This window comes from Hydra vulgaris, chromosome 04, assembly GCF_038396675.1.
Source record: "Hydra vulgaris chromosome 04, alternate assembly HydraT2T_AEP".
NCBI classification, from domain to species: Eukaryota; Metazoa; Cnidaria; class Hydrozoa; order Anthoathecata; family Hydridae; genus Hydra; species Hydra vulgaris.
Genome location: NC_088923.1, coordinates 21,144,211 through 21,167,543, shown reverse-complemented (window position 1 = coordinate 21,167,543; position 23,333 = coordinate 21,144,211). Strand labels below are relative to the sequence as shown.

Genomic DNA, 23,333 nt, shown 5'->3' with positions numbered 1-23,333 from the left:
AATTGTCATTCAAACTTTTGTAACAAATTTTTTTACAAAAATTACATCATTCAAAAGCTAATGTGCTTTTTTTAAAAATTATTTACTTCTTTTATCTTACCACTTATATAATAATTTAAAAGTTAAAAAATGATAAAAAGTTGCTTAACCAAAATTGCTTACGTATATATATATATATATATATATATATATATATATATATATATATATATATATATATATATATATATATATATATATATATATATATATATATATATATATATATAGTTCTATAGTTTGTTGGCTTTAGGAAGAGCGGAAGGAAAAAAGTGATTCTTACGCCAACACATACGTCACTTTTAATTACTTTTGACTTTCGTCCAACATTTCCGTGTTGGACGAAAGTAAAAACCATTAATTTAATTACAAATTAATCGTTTTTTAAAAAAACCACAAAAACGCAAATTTAATTGACCAGAATGTTTTTAAAAACATTCTGAATGTCTTTATAACATTTTGAATGTTTTTAACAATATAAACAATGTTTTTATTTTTATTTTTTTTAATAAAATGTTTTTATTTTTATTTTTTTTAATAAAATGTTTTTATTTTTATTTTTTTTACTGTAAATCATGCGCGGAGTGTTGCTACATCGACTATCTTATAGCCTGACTCGCAAGGGAGTGCTGCTACATCGACTGACAAATAGCCTGACTCGCAAGGGAGTGCTGCTACATCGACTGACAAATAGCCTGACTCGCAAGGGAGTGCTGCTACATCGACTGACAAATAGCCTGACCCGCAAGGGAGTGCTGCTACATCGACTGAGGGTTTGGTTGGGGCAGGCATTATTAGAAAAAAAAAATTTCCGGTCTTGCATTTTAATTTTTACTTTTTGTCAACAAAATATCGAAAAAACTTTCGGACAACATCTAAGGGTTCTATATATATATATATATATATATATATATATATATATATATATATATATATATATATATATATATATATATATATATATATATATATATATATATATAGTATATATATATATATATATGTATATATATATATATGTATATATATATATGTATATATATATATATATATATATGTATATATATATGTATATATATATATATATATATATATATATATATATATATATATATATATATATATATATATATATATACAAACTAGTATAGACAAACTAAATGTTGTTGCACCATGCCAAACCTTCAGTCAATGCAGCGCAATCCCTGTTTAAAAAGTCTTCACTGCCAAGAGTGCAACAAGCAAAAAAAAATATAATGATTTTATCTTATTTTTATTTATTTGTATATCTGTATGTGTGCGTGTGTTTAGATTTAAAAAAATAAAACTGATGCACTGCCTGCAGTGGTTTTTACCAATACTTTTGTTACCATATCCGTCCAATCCAATTACTAATTCAAATCACTGGATCTTTTTGGTATTATATACTATTAATCTAATGATTGAGAAGAAACCTTGCTACTTATGTTTGGGTATATTTTTATCTGCTTTGATCTTGACATCACTGTAATGTTTTCAATGAAACAAGTTTTACTAAGGTGATAGTTTTCAAAAGTAAGGACTTTTGTTGTTTGTTAGATTTATTTTGTTTTCAGAGTGTGTTTGCAGGTGTTTTTAGGAAAAATATGCAATCATTAAAATGCTTTTCCTAATATTGTATTGTAGGGTATATATTGTTTTATATAGGTGATGCAATACAAAATAAATGTTTTAGTCCACTAGAATGTTTATCTTTTATATCTATTTGGCTCAATATCAGACTTAATTAAGAAAAAATTTTTTGTCAGCACAAAATTTAGAAACAGTGTTCAACAAATCAACGATCTGCAAAGATTTAGCAAAAAATTTATAAAATAAACAAACGCCGAGTTTGTCGACTTCTTACAAACGTCGGTACTTGCCTGAAAATTTTATCAGGCTTTTAAGTGAAACTTTAGTTTTGCAGGTTTTATTTTAATTACTTTATTTAGAATTAATATAAAATCCTTTTTTCATTTTGTTTTAAATTAAGCATTTGTTTTTCTATTTTTATTTTACTTGCTTTATTAAGGATTTTATTTAAATGTTGTTATTTTTTCAATTTATTTAAAAGTTAATAAAAACTTTTGCTTTATCATTTTTATCTTAATTGTTTAATCATTTAATTAACACATACTGAACATTTAATTAACACATATCGAACATTTAACTAACATATATCGAACTTTTTATTAACACATATTGAATATTTTATTGAATTAAATAAAAATGTTTGTTTTAATGTTGTGCTTTTTGAATTAATTTGTTCAAAATTTAGAAGAAAAAAGTTTGTTTTACCATATTTGATTTATTCTGTTTAAAATTGAAAGTAATTTTAAATTAAAGAATTGAAAGTAATTTTTTAATTTTTTTAATTATAATTTTAACTATTTTATTTATAATTTAAATAAAAAATTTTCTCGTTGATATTTATTAATTTTTTTTTTTACTTTAACAACTTTATTTAGAATTTAAATACGACATGTATTTTGCTGTTTTTGTTTAATTATTTTATTTCAAATTTACATAAAGTGTTTGCTTTGCTGCTAGTTAATTTATTTAAAATAGCAAGTTCAATTATGTTTTAAAATCCTGAGGTCGGCAAAAAATTGCAGACGTAATGCATATGGAATATATAAAATTGGTGTTCAATTTTACAACTAAAAAAGATCCAATTTTTTAAAAGTTGTTTTCTATTTTAATTTTGAAATTTTATCACGACATTGTTTAAACTTTCTTTTTTTTAAATAAGTACAAGAACTTTTTTTTTTTTTTGGTGATAATGAAAATTTAATTAAGACAAATCATGATATAAGAACTCATCAGTAATATTCTGAATTTTTTTGAGCTTTACAACAATTTATATGATTATATTGTAATAAAGGGTTTTAAATATTAGGTAGTGCTAATGTATATAGTATTTTTATGTAGGTTAACAAGAAACCAATGTTTTTAACTTCATGGGTCAGCTTCTTTCGTTTTGTACTAATGGTTGTTGTTGTATTAGGTCTTGTTGTTCCTTTATTTATCCAACTTGTTTTGCTTATCCAACCCACTGAACTGAAAGATGATCTGGTTTCTGATTTCAGAAGTATTCAATATATAAATCTATATGAAAAGCAAAAAGAGATCCATTCCATGAAGTTGCAACTCAAAGAGTTAGACAATATTAAATTGAAAACATTAAATTATTTGCGTTTATTGGATGAAAATCGTGTATCTCTTATAGAACAAGTATCTTTGCTTGTAAATCGCAAAGATATTTTAGAAAAAGAAGTTAAAAAACTAACAAATCAGCTCTCTAGCAGGTCTAAAAAAGAACCTGAAAGTATAAAAATGTCAGAACAAGTAATGACTAAAACTATATATGTTGGGGTTCCATTAAATAGTTATATTGACAGCGATAAGCACCGTATGAACAGAAGTAATTGTAATTTAAATGAATGTTTTGATTTTTCTAAATGTTCATATGTTGATAAATTTTCTATTTATTTATATGAACCCAGATATAAGGAGCCGCTGTACAAACATTTTATTTCCCTAATAGATTTAGTAAAAGATAATAATTCTTGTATTTACCTTGTGTTTCTTAATATGAATGATTCTGTTAAATCATTAAATGCTCAGATTGAAGCGTTGTCAACTTGGAAAGGTACTGGTGCTAATCATGTTCTTTATTTGCAACATTTTAAAAATGAAAACTATTGTAACAAGGTAGACAAACTAAATGTTAAGCAGTCAGTTAAAGTAATGTCTTTTTTGTGTGATAGCGCCATTAATTATTTTGATTTTGTTATTCCTTCAGTGAAGTTGACTCAAATAGCCTTTTCAAATCTTATGCCATTAAATCGAAAGTTTATTTTGTCATTTTACAAACAATCTTATAAAAACAATAAGATTCAAGACCTTATTGTTGATCAAATAAAGCATGAAAATGATGTTGTTGTTATCAATTCTTCTCAAATATTAAAAACTTGTTTACATAATTATTGCTCATTTGACAATCCTTCTATAATGCAGCTCTTGAAAGATTCACAGTTTACAATAATATTTTTGCACTCAAATCGTTACTTTGTTGATGAGTTATGGTATAGTTTATATAATGGAGCTATTCCAGTTGTACTTGGCAACAAAGATTTCTTACCATTTTCAGATCTCCTAGATTGGAAAAAAGCTGCTGTTTTGCTACCAGTTCAACGTTTAACTGAGCTAATTTTTATTCTGCGAACATTTCATGTGGATGATATATCAGCAATGAAGGCTCATGGTCGCTTTTTATTTGAAACATATTTTTCTGACCATTATAAAGTTTTAAGAACTGTGATAGAAGTGTTTAAACATCGCATTGGCGTTTTGCCTACACCAGAAAAAGACTTCCAAGTCAAGCAGTTTTTGCACATTGCAAAGCAACCAGATGATACAGTTATAAACTCTGTAAATTTTTTAAAGAATTTTTCCTTTCTTAGCAGGTTTTCATATAAATCATGGAACTCATACCCTGGTGGTTTAACATTTTTTCCTGTTACTCCTTGGAGTAATCCTCCACCGTCATTGTATCAGTTTTCAAAAGAAGGTCGTGAGCATTTTATGCCTATAGCAGATGGGAAAGGTGGAGATGGTGTATCTTTTTCGCGATCTTTAGGTGGTGATATGCCATTTGAAATGTTCACTGTTGTAATGTTAACTTATGATCGATACTCTATTTTAATGGAAGCGCTACAAAGATTGTCAGGTATGAAGTATTTGCACAAAGTAGTGGTTGTTTGGAACCATCCATCTGATCCCACAGATGATATAGTATGGCCTGATATAGGAGTAAGAGTAGAAGTAAGTCAGTTTTAGATTTTAATATATTAGGTTCAAGTATAGATTTTTTTTGTACAATATAAACCATAATAAAAGTTTATATTATTAATATTTTTTGTATTGTTATTTTTATGTTTATTATTGTTGTGGTCATTATTTTTATGATAATAATTGGTTGGTTTTATTCTTTATGTTTATTATTGTTATGATTATTATTGTATGGTTTTATTGTTTTATAACTTTTTGTTTTGTTATTGTTATGGTTATGTATGATCATGTTAGTTTAAAATATTGAGAATATTTTAACAAATCATGATTATGTTTTGTTAAATAAAATATTGCTCATAATATGTTTACAAGTTACTTGTAGTTTTTATACTATTAATGACTTTTTTTATAAATAACAACAGGTAATTAGATTTGTTTATAATTAACTACAGGTAATTAGAGCATCTGGAAATAGTTTAAATAATCGATTTATTCCATATTCAAATATTGAAACCGAAGCTATACTATCTGTTGATGATGATATATATTTGCGACATGATGAAATTGAATTGGCATTTCGGTAATAGTTTAAATATCAAGGATTTTTTTTAGTTTTTTTACAGTTCAAAATACTTTTTTAATACAATATGTAAAAAAAATAATTGTACACTTAAAAAAAATAATTTTAAAGATTGCATCAAAAAAATGAGCTGTCTGTTGAAATTATTAATATTTGAAATTTTTAGATATCTTATTAAGATATTGTTTTAAGAATCTATTTTTGTATTAGTGAACTAACTGCTTTTCAAACCTATTGAATTTTACACAATTGATTTAATGATGAATAAAATTGACTGCAAATAAAAATAATAATGCATAACAAAATAGGTCATTATTAAAATTGAACAATCAAACTAGTAAATAAAATTAAAAATAGTAACTTTTTTAATACACTTTGGTCCAGTAGAAATAAAACAAAATGTGTTTCAGATAAATGGCATCAAGAAAACAACATTTGTCATTCCATCAACAAAGCCTCGTAGTTGATTTGAAAAATCAAGGAAAATCCTACCGTCAGATACAAAAAGAAGCAAGAGTTGTTTATAACTCAATGACCTCAATGATCTGATCGGAACCGTTGCTAGTAGTGATCGCAATATCATCATTAATAAAAATAGATTTTTTTCGGCAGCTAAACTAGCTTTAAAAGTTCAAGAAGATCACAACATCACAGTGGCTCCTCAAACGTCACAGTGGCTCCTCAAACTATCAGAAATTGTATTAGAGTAGTTCAAAAAAAACCTTTTTTAATTGCAAAACAAATAAAACATCAATTGGAGTTTGCAAAGAATTACAAAAAAGGCCAATATCATATTGAAAAAAAAAATTTGTAGTCAGATGAGTCAGAATACAACCTTGTCTCATCTTATGGAGTCCAAAAAGTGTGGTAAAAAAAAAGGAGAAGCTTATAAATTAAGTTGCTTGCGAGGTAGTGTAAAGCTTGGAGGAGGAAATGTAATGATTTGGGGTAGTGTGAGTAAGAAAGGAATGGAGAAATTGATATTTATTAATGACAAAATGAAAACTTCAATGTTTTGTCAAATTCTCAAAGCTAACAAAAATGGTTTCATAATCCAGCAGGACAACGATCCAAAACATGCTGCTAAGAAAACCAAGCTATACTTTGATACAAATAAAATCAACGTTTTGAAATGGCCATCTCCAAGTCCGGATTTGAATCCTATAGAATATTTGTAGTATATTTTGGACAGAAAAATTGGCGACCAAGCATTTAGAAGCTAAGTCGACTTGAAAGAAGCTATAATGAACGCAAGGGATAATATAGCAACAGAAAAGACCCAAAAATTGGTCAACTCTATGCCAAATTGTTTAGCTGAGGCCATCAAGGCCCAAGGAGGCACACTTGATACTAGATACTATTCCATGAAATTTGATTAATTTGACATTACTTATGAGCTGTACGATTATTTTTTTGCTAAAGTTTTTTATTTAAATTTTTAAATTTTCATCATACGATAGAAAACTATGATTTTTTTTTTCAAAATCTTGTTGATATTTTGTTATTACTATTATAATGCAAAAATGAATGCTTTTGCAAAACTTCAAAGAAACCGAGCTTGAATTTTATGATTGCTTTCTTTTATTGTAGAAATGTTAAACATGATCATTGTTTAAGCATAAGTTTCCTTTAAGTAATTAGCAATTACTTTAAAAGTTTAAAGCAAATCCATTCATTATAAATAAAATTTTGTATGTTTTTATTTTTTTTTATTTTCTTATTATACTTAAAGTGAAGTAATGCATATTAAAAACACTTTTAAAGTGAAATAATAGCATATTAAAAACACTTTTAAAGTGAAATAATAGCATATTAAAAACACTTTTAAAAGTTTTTTTTATTGTGCATATATCATTAATTTGCAGGCACTTTGCAAATGCATAAAAAAAAAAGTTTAAAAAAAATAAAAATTGAATAAATTTACCAAACATCTTTGATATATTTGATAATTCATTAACTAGAACAAATGTTACTTGAACACAAAACTTATTTGATATAAATCTCTTAAATACTAAATTTCCATGATAAAACTGTTTGTAATGATTTTTTGATAGCTTCTGTACTCATTTTGGCTTAAACTCTAATCTGAATATTTTTTTCAATGATCACCTTTTATTACATTGCAATAAAGTACTCAGGAAATTTGCGACTGCAGATGTGCAGTCGCATGCCTTATATGACCATGCATATTATACGTTTTATATATTATACATATTCTACTTAAGAGTAATGCTATTGAAAAAAGTAATTATGTTTTGGCATGGTTTTTAAAAGTCTCTGAAATTAATTGTTTTTTTATTTGAAAATTTTTATTTTGAAAAATCTTAATCTAAAAATGTTTGCATAAGCAAAATTAAAGAAATGTGATGTTTATTTTTCTGTCTGTTTTTTAACAAACATGCGCACGTTTGTCGATTTGTTGCACCCTTTATCCTATTAACTTTTTAATAAAATTTAAAATTTGCACCACAAACTTTTATTGAATTTCATTGCATTTTTAAACAGCCTAATTTACTTACATTTTTAAACAACCTGTTGATTTTAATATATCAATTTCTACAAAAAAAAAAAAAAAATCTGAGAGGGAAGGGGGTGGAGGGGGCAGATGCCCTCATGGCTTTTCCCCTCACTATGGATCCGTCTTGTATTAGTCTATTTATTCATGGAAGGGAATGATAAAGATTGATAGAGCTGTGATTATCTCTTTTATGCTTATGGACTATTTATTTAAAGTTTGCTTTGTTTTTTTAGCATCTTTTTTAAAAGCGCTAATTATCAAAACTTGCAAAGAGCTGTGGCCAAGTTGTCAAAACAAAGTATTATATGCGTGATCATATAAGGCGTGCGACTGCATGCTTCTTACGCAAAGGCTTGTAATGCATATTTTAGATGCACTTTTTTATAAAACTTTACTTGTTTAGTACAAAAATTTTGGTCGTAACATGTAATTTTTTTTAAGTATATGAATACTTTTTTAACATACTGTAAATTATATTTTTCATCAAAGAGTTTGGAGGGAAAATCGTAATCGTTTAGTTGGTTTTCCTGGCAGACACCATTCATACAATGCTACTAAAGATTCATTTGATTACAACTCTGAACACTCATGTGAATTATCTCTAGTTTTAACCGGAGGAGCATTTTTTCATAAAGTATGTTTTTTATTATTATTCTTAATTTAATGATGATGATGATGATGATGATGATGATGATGATGATGATGATGATGATCATGATGATGATGATGATGATGATGATGATGATGATGATGATGATGATGATGATGATGATGATGATGATGATGATGATGATGATGATGATGATGATGATGATGATGATGATGATGATGATGATGATGATGATGATGATGATGATGATGATGATGATGATGATGATGATGATGATGATGATGATGATGATGATGATACACTGCCTGGTTTTTAGATTTATTGCTTTAGTAATAAAGTCTGAAAGATATTATGAAAAAGAGAAGGAATTATAAAAATTGTGAAAAATTTAAGTTATAAAAGCTTAAGTGCAAGTATGCTAAGTTGCAGTTAAGTGCAAGTATGTTAAGTTGCAGTTAAGTGCAATAGTATTTAATACTATTATTATTACTTTTAGTAATTTTTTTTACTTAACATGATGTACCTAAAAAAGTAAAAGTAAAAATGCAAATGTCATAATATTTAAACCACTTTAAACAGTTATAAAAAACTATTTAATATATTTAATCATGCTGACAATAAAATATGTTTTATTTTTAAAGCGTATTAAATTGTTATTGTAAAAATTATTATAAAACAACAATAAAACAATACTGCAAAGTTGTTTTGTCATTATAAAAAATTGTGTTAATGGGTCAAATCATTATATTTCATCTAATTTAAAGAAAACTTTGTGGGGCACTATCTCTGATTTTCCTGATTTTTACGTATTGTTATGTTACATGCGGTAGTGGTGTCGTGGTAGAGCGCTTGCTTTATAAGCGAGAGGTTCCGAGTTCGATCTCCACCACGTCCCTGGTAGTATTGCGCTCAACTTGTTTCTCCGCGCAGCGGCCTTGTTCGTCAAGGTTCGTGTTTCGGAGTTATAGAGTTGAGAGAGGGTTATAACCACAATTAAGTAGCCTCCTCGTATGTAGTGGCCTTCTTGGCCTTGGAGAGGTAAATTAACAAAACAAAAAAAAAAATGTGCATCATGTAGATAGGTTAAATTTGAAACTTCAGACTTCCAAGTTCAACGGTTTGGAAATTATAGCCTTACAAACATGACACAGTGGCCCCCCTCGATTTACAAATGGTCAAAACAGACTACTTTAAGTAGTCTGTTTTGACCATTTGTGTAACTTTTTTCTCACTATCAACAAGTGTCTCATTTTTTCTAGAACTATTTTCTGTATAGTTCTCTCTTTAAAAAAGTGGTTTTAATTAACTTGTGTTAAATTAGAAAAAAATTATGACCTCCTCAACTTTGGAAAAAATCATAAAATTGCTAAAATATGCCAAATTGAAACTAACTGTAGCATTATTCTGTTCATCCACAAGTCTTAACAGATAGCCTTTCTGATTAGCTACTACTGTCTGCAATACACGGGCAAAATATAGGCAACTTGTTGCAGTTTAGAACTTAAATATATCTAAAAGCAAAATGTCCACTCGCCTAAAAAGTCCAATTTTCAGCCATTTTGAGATGCTTGTAAATTTTTCTAACACTTTGTTTTGATCTAAGATTAACAGCATATAAGACCATTAGACCTAACTATCTGAAAATGCAAACATTATAAACTTGTCAAATCCACACCAAAAATGCCAGCATTTTTAAATTACCCTATTTTTCAATCATCAACGGTTGAATGTGTTACTAGAAACCAGTGCCCCTCTAATCTGCCAACTAGCCTATGTAAAGGGTGCAACTAAATTTTTATTTAATAAAAAAAATATTGTGAACAGAATTGAAAAACTTATTTTTTTTAATTTAAATTTTCATTTCAAAGAAAAATTTTTAATTTACTTTTTATTTTACTGGTTTAATGTTTGCAATAGAATGCTTCTATTTTTAAAATATTTCAAGAAACAAAAAATAATAGCAGGCCTTCCCAGGAGAGGCGTGCGGTCGGTCGCTTTGAGTGACCACGCATATATATATATTTTTTGAGAGTTTGGCCACGGTTTTTTAGCATATATTAATGACGCATTTTTAAAAAGGCGCTGAAAAAACCTAACTAAATTGTCGTATTATTTTATTATTTTTATTCATAATTTATTCCTATTATTAATATAAAAATATGAACATAAAAATGAAATATATATATTTATACTTATTTATAAAAATTTTTTTTTTCTTATTACAATTTTTTTTTTTATGTCTAGTAAACATTAAAAAAAAAATTTATTTATTTATATTTATTTATATTATAATTATTTATAATATATTTTTAGGTGTTGATTTTTTCAGCAACGATATTTGAGACAAGTCGAAAAAATAAACAGAAAATGTGACCGAAAACTTTTTTAATCAATTTTGAAAAATATGCTCTGCCGACGCGGGATGCGAACCCGGGTCTCCGCGGCGCTTTGTAATGTCTTAACCGAATGAGCTAAACATTCATATACTTATCAAGAACCTTGTAGATAATAATTCTTCTAGAACTTAGAAGTTATTTTTTGTAAAAAGACATACTTATGCGAAAAAATTTAAAATTAAAAAAAAAAAAATGTAAAATAAAAAAATAAAAATTTGTTATAAGAAAAAAAAATTCAAAAAAAATATATATATATTATTTTTATGTTATTATTTCCTTATTAATGAAAAGAATAAATTATTAAAAAAATTACAAAATAATACAACGAATTTAATTTGATTTTTTCAGCGTCTTTTTAAAAATGCGTTATTTTTAATATATGCTAAAAAAGCGTGGCCGAGTTATCCAAAAAAAAAAATATATCCGTGTTCACTCAAGGCGTGCGACCGCACGCCTCTCCTGGGAAGGCCTGAATAGCGTTTCAAGAGTTATTTAACTATTAAAAATGTTTACAATTTAAATAAAACTTTCTTCCTCTATTCTATTTGAACAAGAGAATTTTAGAAGACTAAAATTCTCTTGTTCAAATAGATTTCTTTTTAAGTTTTTTAAAAAAAAGAATTCCTAAAAACAACTTGCATATTCATAGGAAAAGTTTAATCTTGATATCACTATAAAGAAAATGAAAATGTTAAAAAAATGCTATTGTGATTATCATTCTGTTTAAAATTTCTCGTTAAAATAATTTTTAGTTAAAAGCTTATTATGCGTTAACAGCATATATGATATAAATAGAAACATTTCAAGTAAATGTCTTTGATCATATCAAGTGTATTTAATAGTTGAGTTACTTCTCTGTAATAACATTACAGGTTGTTTTGATTTAGTTTACAGGTAAATTTACTGTGATGTACTTTACCCATTAAGTAAATCACTTTAAATTTAACTTTTAAATAGCAGTAGGATATTATTGGCTTCCACGCAGATATTAATTAAATTTCAAGATTAATTAAAATTCAAATGCGCTTAATGTTGAATGAACAACTCTGCATAAGAGAGCAAATGATCATACTTCTATTTAAAATTTGTAATTAGCGTGATGTATTTAATGGATGACCACTAATAAAAACCTCAGACAAAAATATTTTATACTTTTATTAAAAGTTCATTTTTAATTTAGCATTTTATTTGGAATGGCCAAAAAAATGCTAAATTAGAAAAAGAAAAGTTACAAAAATATTTTTTTTAAGAAAATTGTGACACGCTTAGTTTAAGTCCTGAGTGAGAAAAAAAACTGTATAATAAAATTGCCAATAAATTAGGTCACGATTTAGGAGAGGGGTCGGGATAGTAAGCAACCGGAGTTAATAATTGACTGGGGGCCAGGGCTGTGTTTGATAAAATATAGCCAGGGCCGGGTTTGTGACCGGGGCTGCATAAACATTTATACATCCTAAAGTATATATTTTTTTTATTCAAAATTCATGTTATATTTTGTATATATATGCATAAAACATCATTATGATCAACATGATCATCGTAATCATCATCTTCTCTTCACGCAAATACTACACCATATAAGTGCTAAAGTTTATATAAAAATGAAAGGATATTGTATGCCAGCATCTAAATAAATAGCAAACATATAGGTTTATATCCATATTTTGTATGCATAAAGCGCATCTCGGAAGTATTTATTCCTTTTGAACTAAAAGTTTGGAAGCTTTTATTCCTTCTCTTCAAATTTAAGTCACGCCTCATTCTACTCCGCATTTTTCACCATCTTGAACAGTTGCTTTATTAAACCATAATCTTTTTTACAAGAACATCTCTCTTAAGAACAAATGTGCTTTTATTATTCCAAGAAGCCAATGTAAAAAAGTCCTGTCTGAAGTTAAGCTCAGTTCTCAATTTACTAAATCTTGTATCAGATGTTAGGTTCTAGAGATTTTTGGTTAGTCTTCAACAATGTCATTAAGTAAAGTAAGTCTAACATTTAGTCTCTAATTCACGGGTCTGATCTTACTGCCAGTTAAAAAGATTAACTGATTGTTAAACATCAAAATCACTCTTGCTTCCAATGCTAAAGTTAATTCTCAATTAAACAGTTCTACATTTTGTGCTTCAAACAAGATTTCCATCATAGCTTTAAAAAAGTGTTGTCCAGAACTCTCTTTAATTTTTGCTAAATTTTTAAAAAGTGCTAAATAAGTGGTTCCAATATTTCCAAACTCTAGAAAACACTTTGACCTTCTCTAACTATCCTACGATTAGTCTTCACTTTGCTATTAGTTTCTTTATGTAAAGGTTTTTAGATTAATTTTTTTTTTTTTATCTGCAGTATTAAAGTTATTCTTGAAGGCCTAGACTCTTTTTTATTTCAAGTAACTTTAAGGGTACCACAAGGTTCTATCTTTGCTCCTGTATTGTTTCTTATCTACAATATTGATCTTCATGAAAATTTTACATCTAAAGTGGCTCTATTTGCTGGCGATTCAACTTTATACTCTTGTCTTTTGTCAAAAATCTAGAATTTTTGTTAGACAACAAAACTCATTTATTTACTGCAAAAAAATATTGCAATAATGTTGGCATTCCTATATTGATGAATAATAACCTTCTTACTCTCAGACAGAAAAAAGCACATTGTAAATGTAATTAGACCTGCTTTATTTGCCAAGCTTTAGCCACTCTCCCATTGTTGTAAAGTTGCATTTCTTTCTTTTTTCTACAAATACTATCGTGGTCAATATTCAAACAAGCTATCATTTCTATTACAATAAACCAAAACTCATTCTTGCATGGCTTTTTATTCAATTAGTTGCATCCTTTTACTGTATTTGTCCCTTCATGCTAAAAAAAGTTTTATTAATTCAGTTTTTTTCCTTGCACACCAAAAAAACCTTATAACTTTTACCCATCTTCATGTTTTTCTTTTATATATACAACCTACAACTTTTTAAGTTTTCAGTTAACCATTTCCTAGTATTTTTACATATTCTCTATTTTAAAGTAACTCATAACTTAATAGTGGTTGCTTGCAATCTTGTTGGAAGAAAATTAGAGTTTAAAATATATAAATATCAGGCTTGGACAGGAATAGTGTGCGATCAAGCGCTATTGCTGACCACGTAAACCTTTTTTTTTTATTTAAACATTTCAGAAATGCGCTAAAATCAAAAATGCTAAGCTCAACTTTAAATAGGAAAAAAATAATAATGAGAATAGTAAAGAAAAAATAATTCCAAATAATTTCCAAAAAAGAAAATATATAAGCACTTTAATAAAAATAAAAACTAAAAACTTAAACTTAAAAAAAATAATTTGTTACAAAAAAGTAACGTAGTCTTTTTAAAATAGTAATTTTTAACTCAAAGCGAAACTTTTTGTTACGTTTTTAATTGTGTTTGAAATATATGCTATTAAAACTTATTTTTTTAAATGTTTTTAATAAAACGTTAATAAAAAACGTTTAATAAAACTTTAATAAAAGTTACGCAAAAAACGCATAGATTAAGTAATAAACTACTACTTTTGTTTATTAAATGAACAAATTTAATCAAATTTATTAAAAAGTGTTTTATATATTTTTTTAAAATTGTGTAAAGATTTATTTTTTCAAAAAAATTGCAAAAAAAAATAATTTGTTAAAAAAAGTAACGTAGTCTTTTTAAAATAGAAATTTTTAATAATTTCATGCTTTAATTAGTAAGTCAAAATAAAAAAAGGTTTTAAACTTTTTTATTTGTAAAAATAGAAAAAAAAACTAGCAATTTAATTTAATTTTAATTTGAGCATTGCAAGCAAATTGTAACTTTATTAATAAGTGTTTCACGTAATGTATTAAAAAATTATTATAAAAGATTTAAACTCATTCATTCCTATCGTAATTGAAAAAAATAAAAAATAAAATGTTTAGAAGATTAAAAAAAAATAGTAAGTTTAATTATAAAAATTAATTGTATGAACATTACAAAATACTTCAAAACTTTTCCATTAATCAACAAAATACATGCTTATAAAAAGTAAATAAGTTACTTTAATTCTTGTATAGTTCATATAAAATGTGCCTACATTTTTCTAAGCAACTAGTCACAAAAAGTTTTAAACTTATTCATAAATTAAAGTAGTTTAAATAAAAAATTCTTTTAAAAAATAATCATTTAAAAGATTTTTAGGAAGACAGAAAAATACTTTCAAACGTTTAAATTTATTGTAAAAAATACATGCCTACAAAAAAAATATTTATATATAACATTTTTTAATAAATTACACAAAATATGTTTGTTTGTTTTTTTTTTGTTTTTTTTTTGTTATTTCACCTCCCCAAGGCCCAGAAGGCCACTACAGATAAGGAGGCTACTTTAAACGATCATATAATAAAATAAAAACTTTAGAAAAGATCAACGATTAAAAGTTATTCACAATGTAACACTTTTTTAATTACATTTAAATTGTTAAAACATCAAAACAGCTGTGGTCAAGTTATAAAGAAAAAAAAACTATTAGCGTGGTCAGTTACAGAGTGCGATCGCACGCCATTACTGTCCAAGTCTGAAATGTATGCCAGTATTTAATAAATAGTAAATCTAACCATAATATTATAATATATAAAGTATTATAAATTTTTTTAAGCCCCTGCTATCAACCCCTGCTATATGGTTTTGCCAGGGCTGAGTTTGAAAAATATCTCATTTTTAGCCGGGGATGGGGCCGGGGCTCTGATCACTTACTAGTGGGGGAAGAAGTTAGTGGTTTTGTGATGGCTGATCTCAAGTTTTAACAGGAGTATTTTTTCATAAAGTATGTTTATTTTTTAATTCCTAATTTAATGATTTTAATAATTATCACAAGCCTCTAATTATTTTAGATGTAAAAATAGACTGATGTTTTAAAATAATTTATATTTATTGCTTTAATTCAGTGGAATAAAAATGTTTCCATAGCCACTTGTTGACGTTTTTACTTTTTGCACTCTCTTGATTTAATAATTTTTGTACAGCTTTTATACAGATTCAAAAATTCTCTAGGGTGTAATTAAATATATATGGCCTAACTTATATAACAGCGTCAATGCCTTTAACAATATTTTACAAATCATTACTGATGTTAGTAATTGTTTCCTAACAATATTTCTCCACTATTTTACAAGCTCTTTGTTTATTATTGCTTATTTGCTAGTGCACAACGTAATGGACAGTCAACAGTCAATAACCATACCAAAAATATCGAAATTGCTGTTTTGACATCCCAAAATGAGTTGTTGGTCAACGTTGACTGGTTAAAAACATCTGAGTTTTAAGATATAAATTTTTACAAACATAATACTTTTTACAAAGCTATGAAGAATATTTTTACAAAATATTCATAGCATCTAAAATATTTCAAGACTGAAATATTTTGAAAAAGCTATGGATGGGCTAGACTTTGATCCCAAGGATTTACAAATTTTAAAGTTTAAAGCTATGCTATGAAAATTGGTAAGGTAAATGATGAGGTTAAGAACAATCTAAGTACAGATCAGAAATATAGATTTTATAGTGATGAAATTATGTGTTTACAGAACACAATGCCAGGAAATTTAAGCCATGCTAGGTGGCTGACAAAAGCAAACAAAATTTTGAGATTGTATATGTCTAAAGAGGCCTATTCCTCATCACTCTTCAAAATCACACACTTATTGTAAATGTTTGCGCTCCTTCATGGTTCAACATCAAGAGTCTTCTTGTGCTGATGGAGCAAAGAGCCTTTTTTTATTTGATGAAGCAGTGTCATGAGCTTGGAGCAGAAGATTGGAAAATATTGGAATCTGTGTTGTAGAACAACAACTACTTTGCCCACTCTGAAAACATTCTTCTTTCTGGTGTTTGTGACAATGATGATTCTGTGCAATATTTCTGTTGTGACAAAATAATTAATTTGAGAAGTAATTTATGTTTGCGTGTTTTTGATAAGTCAAGCATCAAGCTTAATGCCAATGTTTTGACTTACGCTGATATGATTGACTTGATCTCACACCACCACCATTGCTAGCTGCTATTGAGAATGAAAATCTTCAACATTATCAGTTTGAGTTCATTTTTGGTATACCCTGTCACTCTCAGGCAGTTAAATATGCTATTAAAGATATCTCTGTAGCAAACCATTTTTGGACATAAGTTGCAACATGGGATGATTTTACAGGGTGAGAAATATCCAGAACAGACTTACCTCATGTTAGCTGTAAATCAGACTTTTTGTAAATTTTGTCAGATCAGGTTATCCTGCTACTGGTAACATGTAACCCAGTACAATCTGCTTCATGTCCTGCTGCCTTGTAGGATACGCCTTTTTAGGCAAAGGCTAGGAGATGCCAACTCCGATTTAAAACACCCCCTGCCTTGGGGCTCTTGGTTGAGTAAAGGCTAGAGATGGTGTCTCGATAAAAATGCTCAACTTGGGCAGATGTTAAATGCACCCGGCTACTGTCTTGTAGAAGGCCTCTTAGGCAAAGACTTAAGGGGTAAACAGATTCTATCTGTTAACCAGCCTCGCACCCCTTCTTCATCTATTAGGCTGGCGCAGATGTATTTTTAATACATTGTTTCCAGTTTAGGATGTTGAATGCTGAATCTTCTTGACTCAATGCATGGGTTTTGCTTGTGTCTCTGTTTTTATGACTAGGCAACTCATTCTATTATCACTTAATGAGGGAACAGCTCTAAAACTCAGTTTTATGGTTCTGAGGCCGGCTGGTAGTCAGGTTTCCCGAACTCTGTGGTAGCTCTCAGAGAGGCTGATTCCATCAACAGCTGAAAAATATCAAAGTATTAACAGTGCCATGTTGCGCATGGATGGTGTCCCTGTTTGTACTTTTGGTGTGCATTGCGGAGGCCACATTTGGAGCCCTTTGTTACGGCTTAGGGTTTATTAGTAGTAATGAGGCAATTGCTTGGGCTATTAAACGGTGTTCTGAGTACTATCTATGCTTTGAGTCAAGTTCTTCAATCTATTTTAAAAATGAATAAAGTACCAAAAACTATAAAACACAAAAAACCATCATCATCACCAAGTTCTCTAAACCTATCATTCACTAATATTCGTGGTCTTCGAAGTAACTTTTCTTCTGTTGAGTCTTATCTCTTGCAAAGTTCACCAGACCTACTTGCTCTTTGTGAGACTAATTTGAGTTCGGCTGTCTCATCTTGTGATCTTAGTGTTAATGGTTATCTTCCTCTGATTCGTAAAGACTCCAATAGTCACATGCTTGTCCTGGGCATTTACATTCGTAAGAATTCACCTGTTTGTCGTGAAACTAGGTTTGAATCCACAAACTATTCTTTCATGTGCTTTCGTTTAGCACCACTTCACTCTATTGCCTTTCTCTTTGTTCTATATCGCTCTCCTTCATCTCAAGACTGCACTCTTTTTGATGTTATTTCTGATCATATTGACCAAGCCCTCTCTCTTTATCCATCAGCTAATATAATTGTTGTCGGTGACTTTAATGCTCACCACTCTGAATGGCTTGGCTCTAGTGTCAGTGACTCTGCAGGCATTAAAGCCCACAACTTTTGCCTTTCTCAATCCCTAACTCAAATAGTCAACTTTCCAACTCGCTTTCCTGACAACCCTAATCATTTACCTTCTCTACTCGACTTATGTCTTGTTTCTGATCCTAGTCAGTGCTCAGTTTCTCCACATTTACCCTTAGGTCCTTCTGATCACAGTTTGATCTCTTTAAAACTAATATCTCATTCTTCTTCATCACCTGAATACCACTACTATCGAACCTCTTACAACTACAGTAAAGCTGACTGGGATTCTTTCCGTGATTTTCTTCGTGATGGCCCTTGGCTAGAAATCTTTCAACTTCCTGTCGACAAATGTGCTTCTTATATAACTTCGTGGATTCAGGCTGGCATGGAATCTTTTATTCCCTCTCGACGATTCCAGGTCAAGCCTCACTCTCCTCCATGGTTTTCCTCACACTGTGCTGCTGCGATTGCCAATCGAAACCGTTACTTCCATATTTATCAGCAAAACAATTCTCCGGAAAACAGACGTCTGTTTATTACTGCTAGAAACAACTGTAAAAAGGTTTTGTCTAACGCCAAAACCCGCTATTCTCAGGTCATGAAATCTCGTATCTCATCTCAAAAATTAGGCTCTTGTGACTTCTGGAGAATCTTTAATAACATCAATAATAAGGGCAAATCTATAATTCCACCTCTCTTGTATGGTTCAGACTTTGTCACCTCACCTAAAGACAAAGCCGAACTGTTTGCTAATAACTTTTCATCAATATCATCTCTTGATTCCACTAATTGCGTTCTACCTGATATTGCCAACAAACAGGTTGATTCATTGCTTGACATTCGTATCACTTCAGCATCTGTATCTAAAATGATTTCCTGTCTAGACTCTTCTACAGCTTGTGGCCCAGACAACATACCTGTTATTGTCTTGCAGAAGTGTTCTCCAGAGCTGTCGTCTATACTCTCAAAACTATTCGACAAGTGCTTATCAGAGTCTTGTTTTCCAGCCTGCTGGAAAGCGGCATCTGTTATCCCTATCTTTAAAAATTCTGGAGAGCGATCTGATTCGTCTAACTACCGTCCCATAAGTCTTCTTCCTATCATAAGCAAGGTTTTTGAATCTTTAATTAACAAACACTTAATTTCTCATCTTGAATCTAATCACTTACTTTCTGACCATCAATATGGATTTCGATCTTCTCGTTCTACAGCTGATTTGCTAACAGTAATAACTGACAGGTTTTATCGTGCATTAGATGAAGGTGGAGAGGTTAAGGCCATCGCTCTTGACATTTCAAAAGCGTTTGATAAAGTTTGGCATGCTGGTCTTCTCCATAAGCTTTCTTCTTATGGTGTATTCGGCAACATCTTTAAGATCATTGAATCCTTCCTTTCTAATCGTAGCATAAAAGTTGTCCTCGATGGACAACACTCTTCTTCTTATTCTGTAACTTCAGGGGTTCCTCAAGGTTCTACCCTTGGCCCTATACTCTTTTTAATTTACATTAACGATCTTCCAGATATTCTCACATCTAAGGTGGCATTGTTTGCTGATGATACTACCATTTATTCTTGTCGTGATAAGAAACCAACACCCTCTGATTGCCTGGAGGGGGCATTTGAGCTTGAAAAGGATCTCACTTCTGCTACAGCATGGGGCTCACAGTGGCTGGTGAACTTTAATTCAGATAAAACTCAATTTTTTTCAGACAATCGTTATCGCAATAATTTAGATCTTCCTATATTTATGAACGGTGATGTACTCGATGAGTCACCTACTCTTCATATTCTAGGATTAACTCTTACTTCCAATCTTTCTTGGAAACCATATATCAAATCGGTTGCAAAATTAGCATCTGCTAAGGTTGCATCTCTTTATCGAGCTCGCCACTTTCTTACTCTGGATTCTATTCTCTATCTCTATAAATCTCAAATCCGGCCTTGTATGGAATACTGTTGCCATATCTGGGGCGGATCTTCTAATGATGCCCTTTTTCTTTTAGACAAGGTGCAAAAACGCATTGTAAACATAGTTGGACCTGCTCTTGCAGCCAACCTTCAACCATTATCACATCGTCGTAATGTTGCTTCTCTTTCTCTTTTCTACAAATACTATAATGGGCACTGCTCGAAAGAGCTAGCGTCTCTTGTGCCATCTACTAAATTTCATTCTCGTGTTACTCGTCATTCAACTAAGTGTCATCCTTTTTCTGTGACTGTTCCTAAGTGCTCCAAAAATGCTTATTCGTCTAGTTTTTTTCCTCGAACATCAGCTCTTTGGAATTCGCTTCCTTCATCTTGCTTTCCAGATTTATATAATTTGCAATCTTTTAAATCGTCCGTCAATCGTTATCTTGCTCTACAATCTTCATCTTTTCTCTTACAGTAACTTCCAACTTTAATTAGTGGCTGCTTGCAGCCTTGTTAGAAGCGAAGATGTTTAAAAAAAAAAAAAAAAAAAAAATTACATTTTATTATATTGTTTCATTGAACTAATAAAATCTAGAACTTTAACATTTATGTTAATTTTAAGCTTCAGATATGGCCAGGGCCGGCTATAGGGTGCATGGTTTTTTTTTTGATTTTTCTGTAAATTAACACGCTTACAACACACTCCCAAAAAAAAACACCTCTTCTCGCTAGCCCTGGATGTGGCCTTTGTATCATAATAAGTGCTTGATGGATTTCTAATATTTTTAGCTGTAAGCCTTTTAAAAGTAAATCTATGTGGGAAAGTTGCAAGTACAAGACACTTGTTATTTTAAATGTTTTTGACTTTTTTACAATAAGTAGCACCTAAAGTAACTTTCTAGACCATAACCAGTTTAGCAGCTCAGAAAAAAATTTATGACCCACCCTAATGTATATACAGTCCTGCATGGTAGTCAAAAAGTTTCTTCTATACACTGTATAGAATTCTAATAAACCAGACCATCAAAAGTTTAATAACTTGAACAAAGTTTTTTTTTTAAATGATAGATTGCTTGCCCAAACCAAACTCTCAGTCAATGTAGCAGCACTTCCTTGTAGCAGCAGGCTCTAAGATAGTCTATGTAGCAACACTCTGCACATGTTTTATAGTAAAAAAAAGTTGCACAGATGGGTAATGGCAGCATTAAGTTCAATATTAAAATATTATAGGATTTTATCCTTTTTTTTTACGGTTTATATACATTGACTGACAAATAGGTGGAACATGCTAGGAGTGCTGTTACATTAAGTGACAAATAGGTAAAACATGTGAGAAATGCTGCTACATTAAGTGACAAATAGGTAGAACATGTGTGGAGTGTTGCTACATTGACTGAGGATATATATATATATATAATATATATATATATATATATATATATATATATATATATATATATATATATTATATATATATATATATATATATATATATATATATATATATATATATATATATATATATGCATATATATATATATATATATATATATATATATATATATGCATATATATATATGTATATATATGTATGTATGTATGTATGTATTTATATATGCATGTATATAGTTTTATCATTTTAGTATTATTCTTATGTTTACACAAATCATATGGCATCATCAATCAGAGAAATGGTGGATCAATATATGAACTGTGAAGATATTGCAATGAACTTTTTGGTTGCACATATTACCCAAAAGCCACCAATAAAAGTTTGTGAAGAATTTTTAACTGTAATAACATCTGGTTTTGTTTCAATTTTGTAATATTGATTTTTTTTTTTGGCAGGTAACATCACGCTGGACATTTAAATGTCCAGGCTGCCCGGCTGCTCTCTCAGCTGATGAAAGTCATTATTTTGAAAGAAATAGTTGTATGACATATTTTGAACAAGTGTTCGGGTACAATCCCTTGAAAAGAACTCAATATCGAGCGGATTCAATATTGTTTAAAACTAGACTTCCTTCCGGACTAACAAAATGCTTTCAATATGTCTGAAAAACTTGTATTAGGAATACTTAAAATAATTATCTTGATATTTGACTTAAAAACCCAAGTTATTTTTAAAAAGTTTTATTTATTGGATTTATTTCTTTATACATATTACCATATTAAAGTTTTAACATATTCAAGCTTTTTTTTTTTTTTTTTGTAATTCTTACAATTGTTTAATGTATATTGCCCTATGGTGAAGTTTTTTTTATTTTTTTGTATCTTAGATTTCCATTTTGATTTACTGTCATAATATTTTATATTTTTATTGAAGTTACTATAGTTACAAACAGCAGAATCATTGCTCATTCCTTTATTGTTACTTTTATATTATAAATTTTCAGATGAATATGATATTGCTTTCAGATGAATATGATATTGCATGGATTTTTTTAACTTGTTAAAGTTATAAGTGCTTATAAGTTGTATTATTGTTTATATTGTGTTTTAATTATGCAATATTTATGGCATTCATTTAAAAGATTTTTTTACCAAACAGTTTTATTTTTTACCCAATGTTTTTTTTATGAATAAAAAATATGTAATGAACTCATGTAAAGTGTATGCTAATTATCTATATGTTATATGTTGAATAAAAGATATATATTTTTTCACTTTAATGTTACCCTTGTGACATAAAAATACAATAGTAATACAACATGCATATATGTATGTACATATATATGTATATGTATATAAATATATATATATATATTTATGTATATATCAGCCCTCGGAATTAGAATAAATGAGGTCAGTAATATATTGCTAACTTTAATCTGTTAGAAGTTGACAAAAAAAGTTTGACACAAAAGTTTTACCATAAAACATAGAAACAAGGTCGGAAACTTTTTGCCGACCTCAAACATATTAAGGTTGGCATTGTTGAATGTCGACC

The 23,333-nt window shown here is 28.9% G+C and overlaps 1 protein-coding gene across 1 annotated transcript; it reads left to right on the top strand.

Moving 5' to 3' along the window:
- The first annotated feature begins 1,350 nt into the window (after window positions 1–1,350).
- LOC100212160 (exostosin-like 3) lies at window positions 1,351–23,033 on the top strand. The gene is made up of 6 exons (XM_065795756.1): window positions 1,351–1,593; window positions 2,989–4,884; window positions 5,304–5,431; window positions 8,439–8,583; window positions 22,027–22,155; window positions 22,232–23,033. The coding sequence occupies exons 2-6, from the start codon at window positions 3,004–3,006 to the stop codon at window positions 22,439–22,441; spliced, it is 2,493 nt and encodes an 830-aa protein (XP_065651828.1). The 5' UTR covers window positions 1,351–1,593; window positions 2,989–3,003; the 3' UTR covers window positions 22,442–23,033.
- Window positions 23,034–23,333: the final 300 nt, after the last annotated feature.

Bases quoted from the DNA above. Each gene is read 5' to 3' on its own strand.
- LOC100212160 (XM_065795756.1), top strand. From the start codon at position 3,004: ATGTTTTTAACTTCATGGGTCAGCTTCTTTCGTTTTGTACTAATGGTT. The intron at 5,432-8,438 runs GTAATAGTTTAA...TTTTCATCAAAG, and splicing joins GAAATTGAATTGGCATTTCG to AGTTTGGAGGGAAAATCGTA. The intron at 22,156-22,231 runs GTTTGTGAAGAA...TTTTTTTGGCAG, and splicing joins CCCAAAAGCCACCAATAAAA to GTAACATCACGCTGGACATT.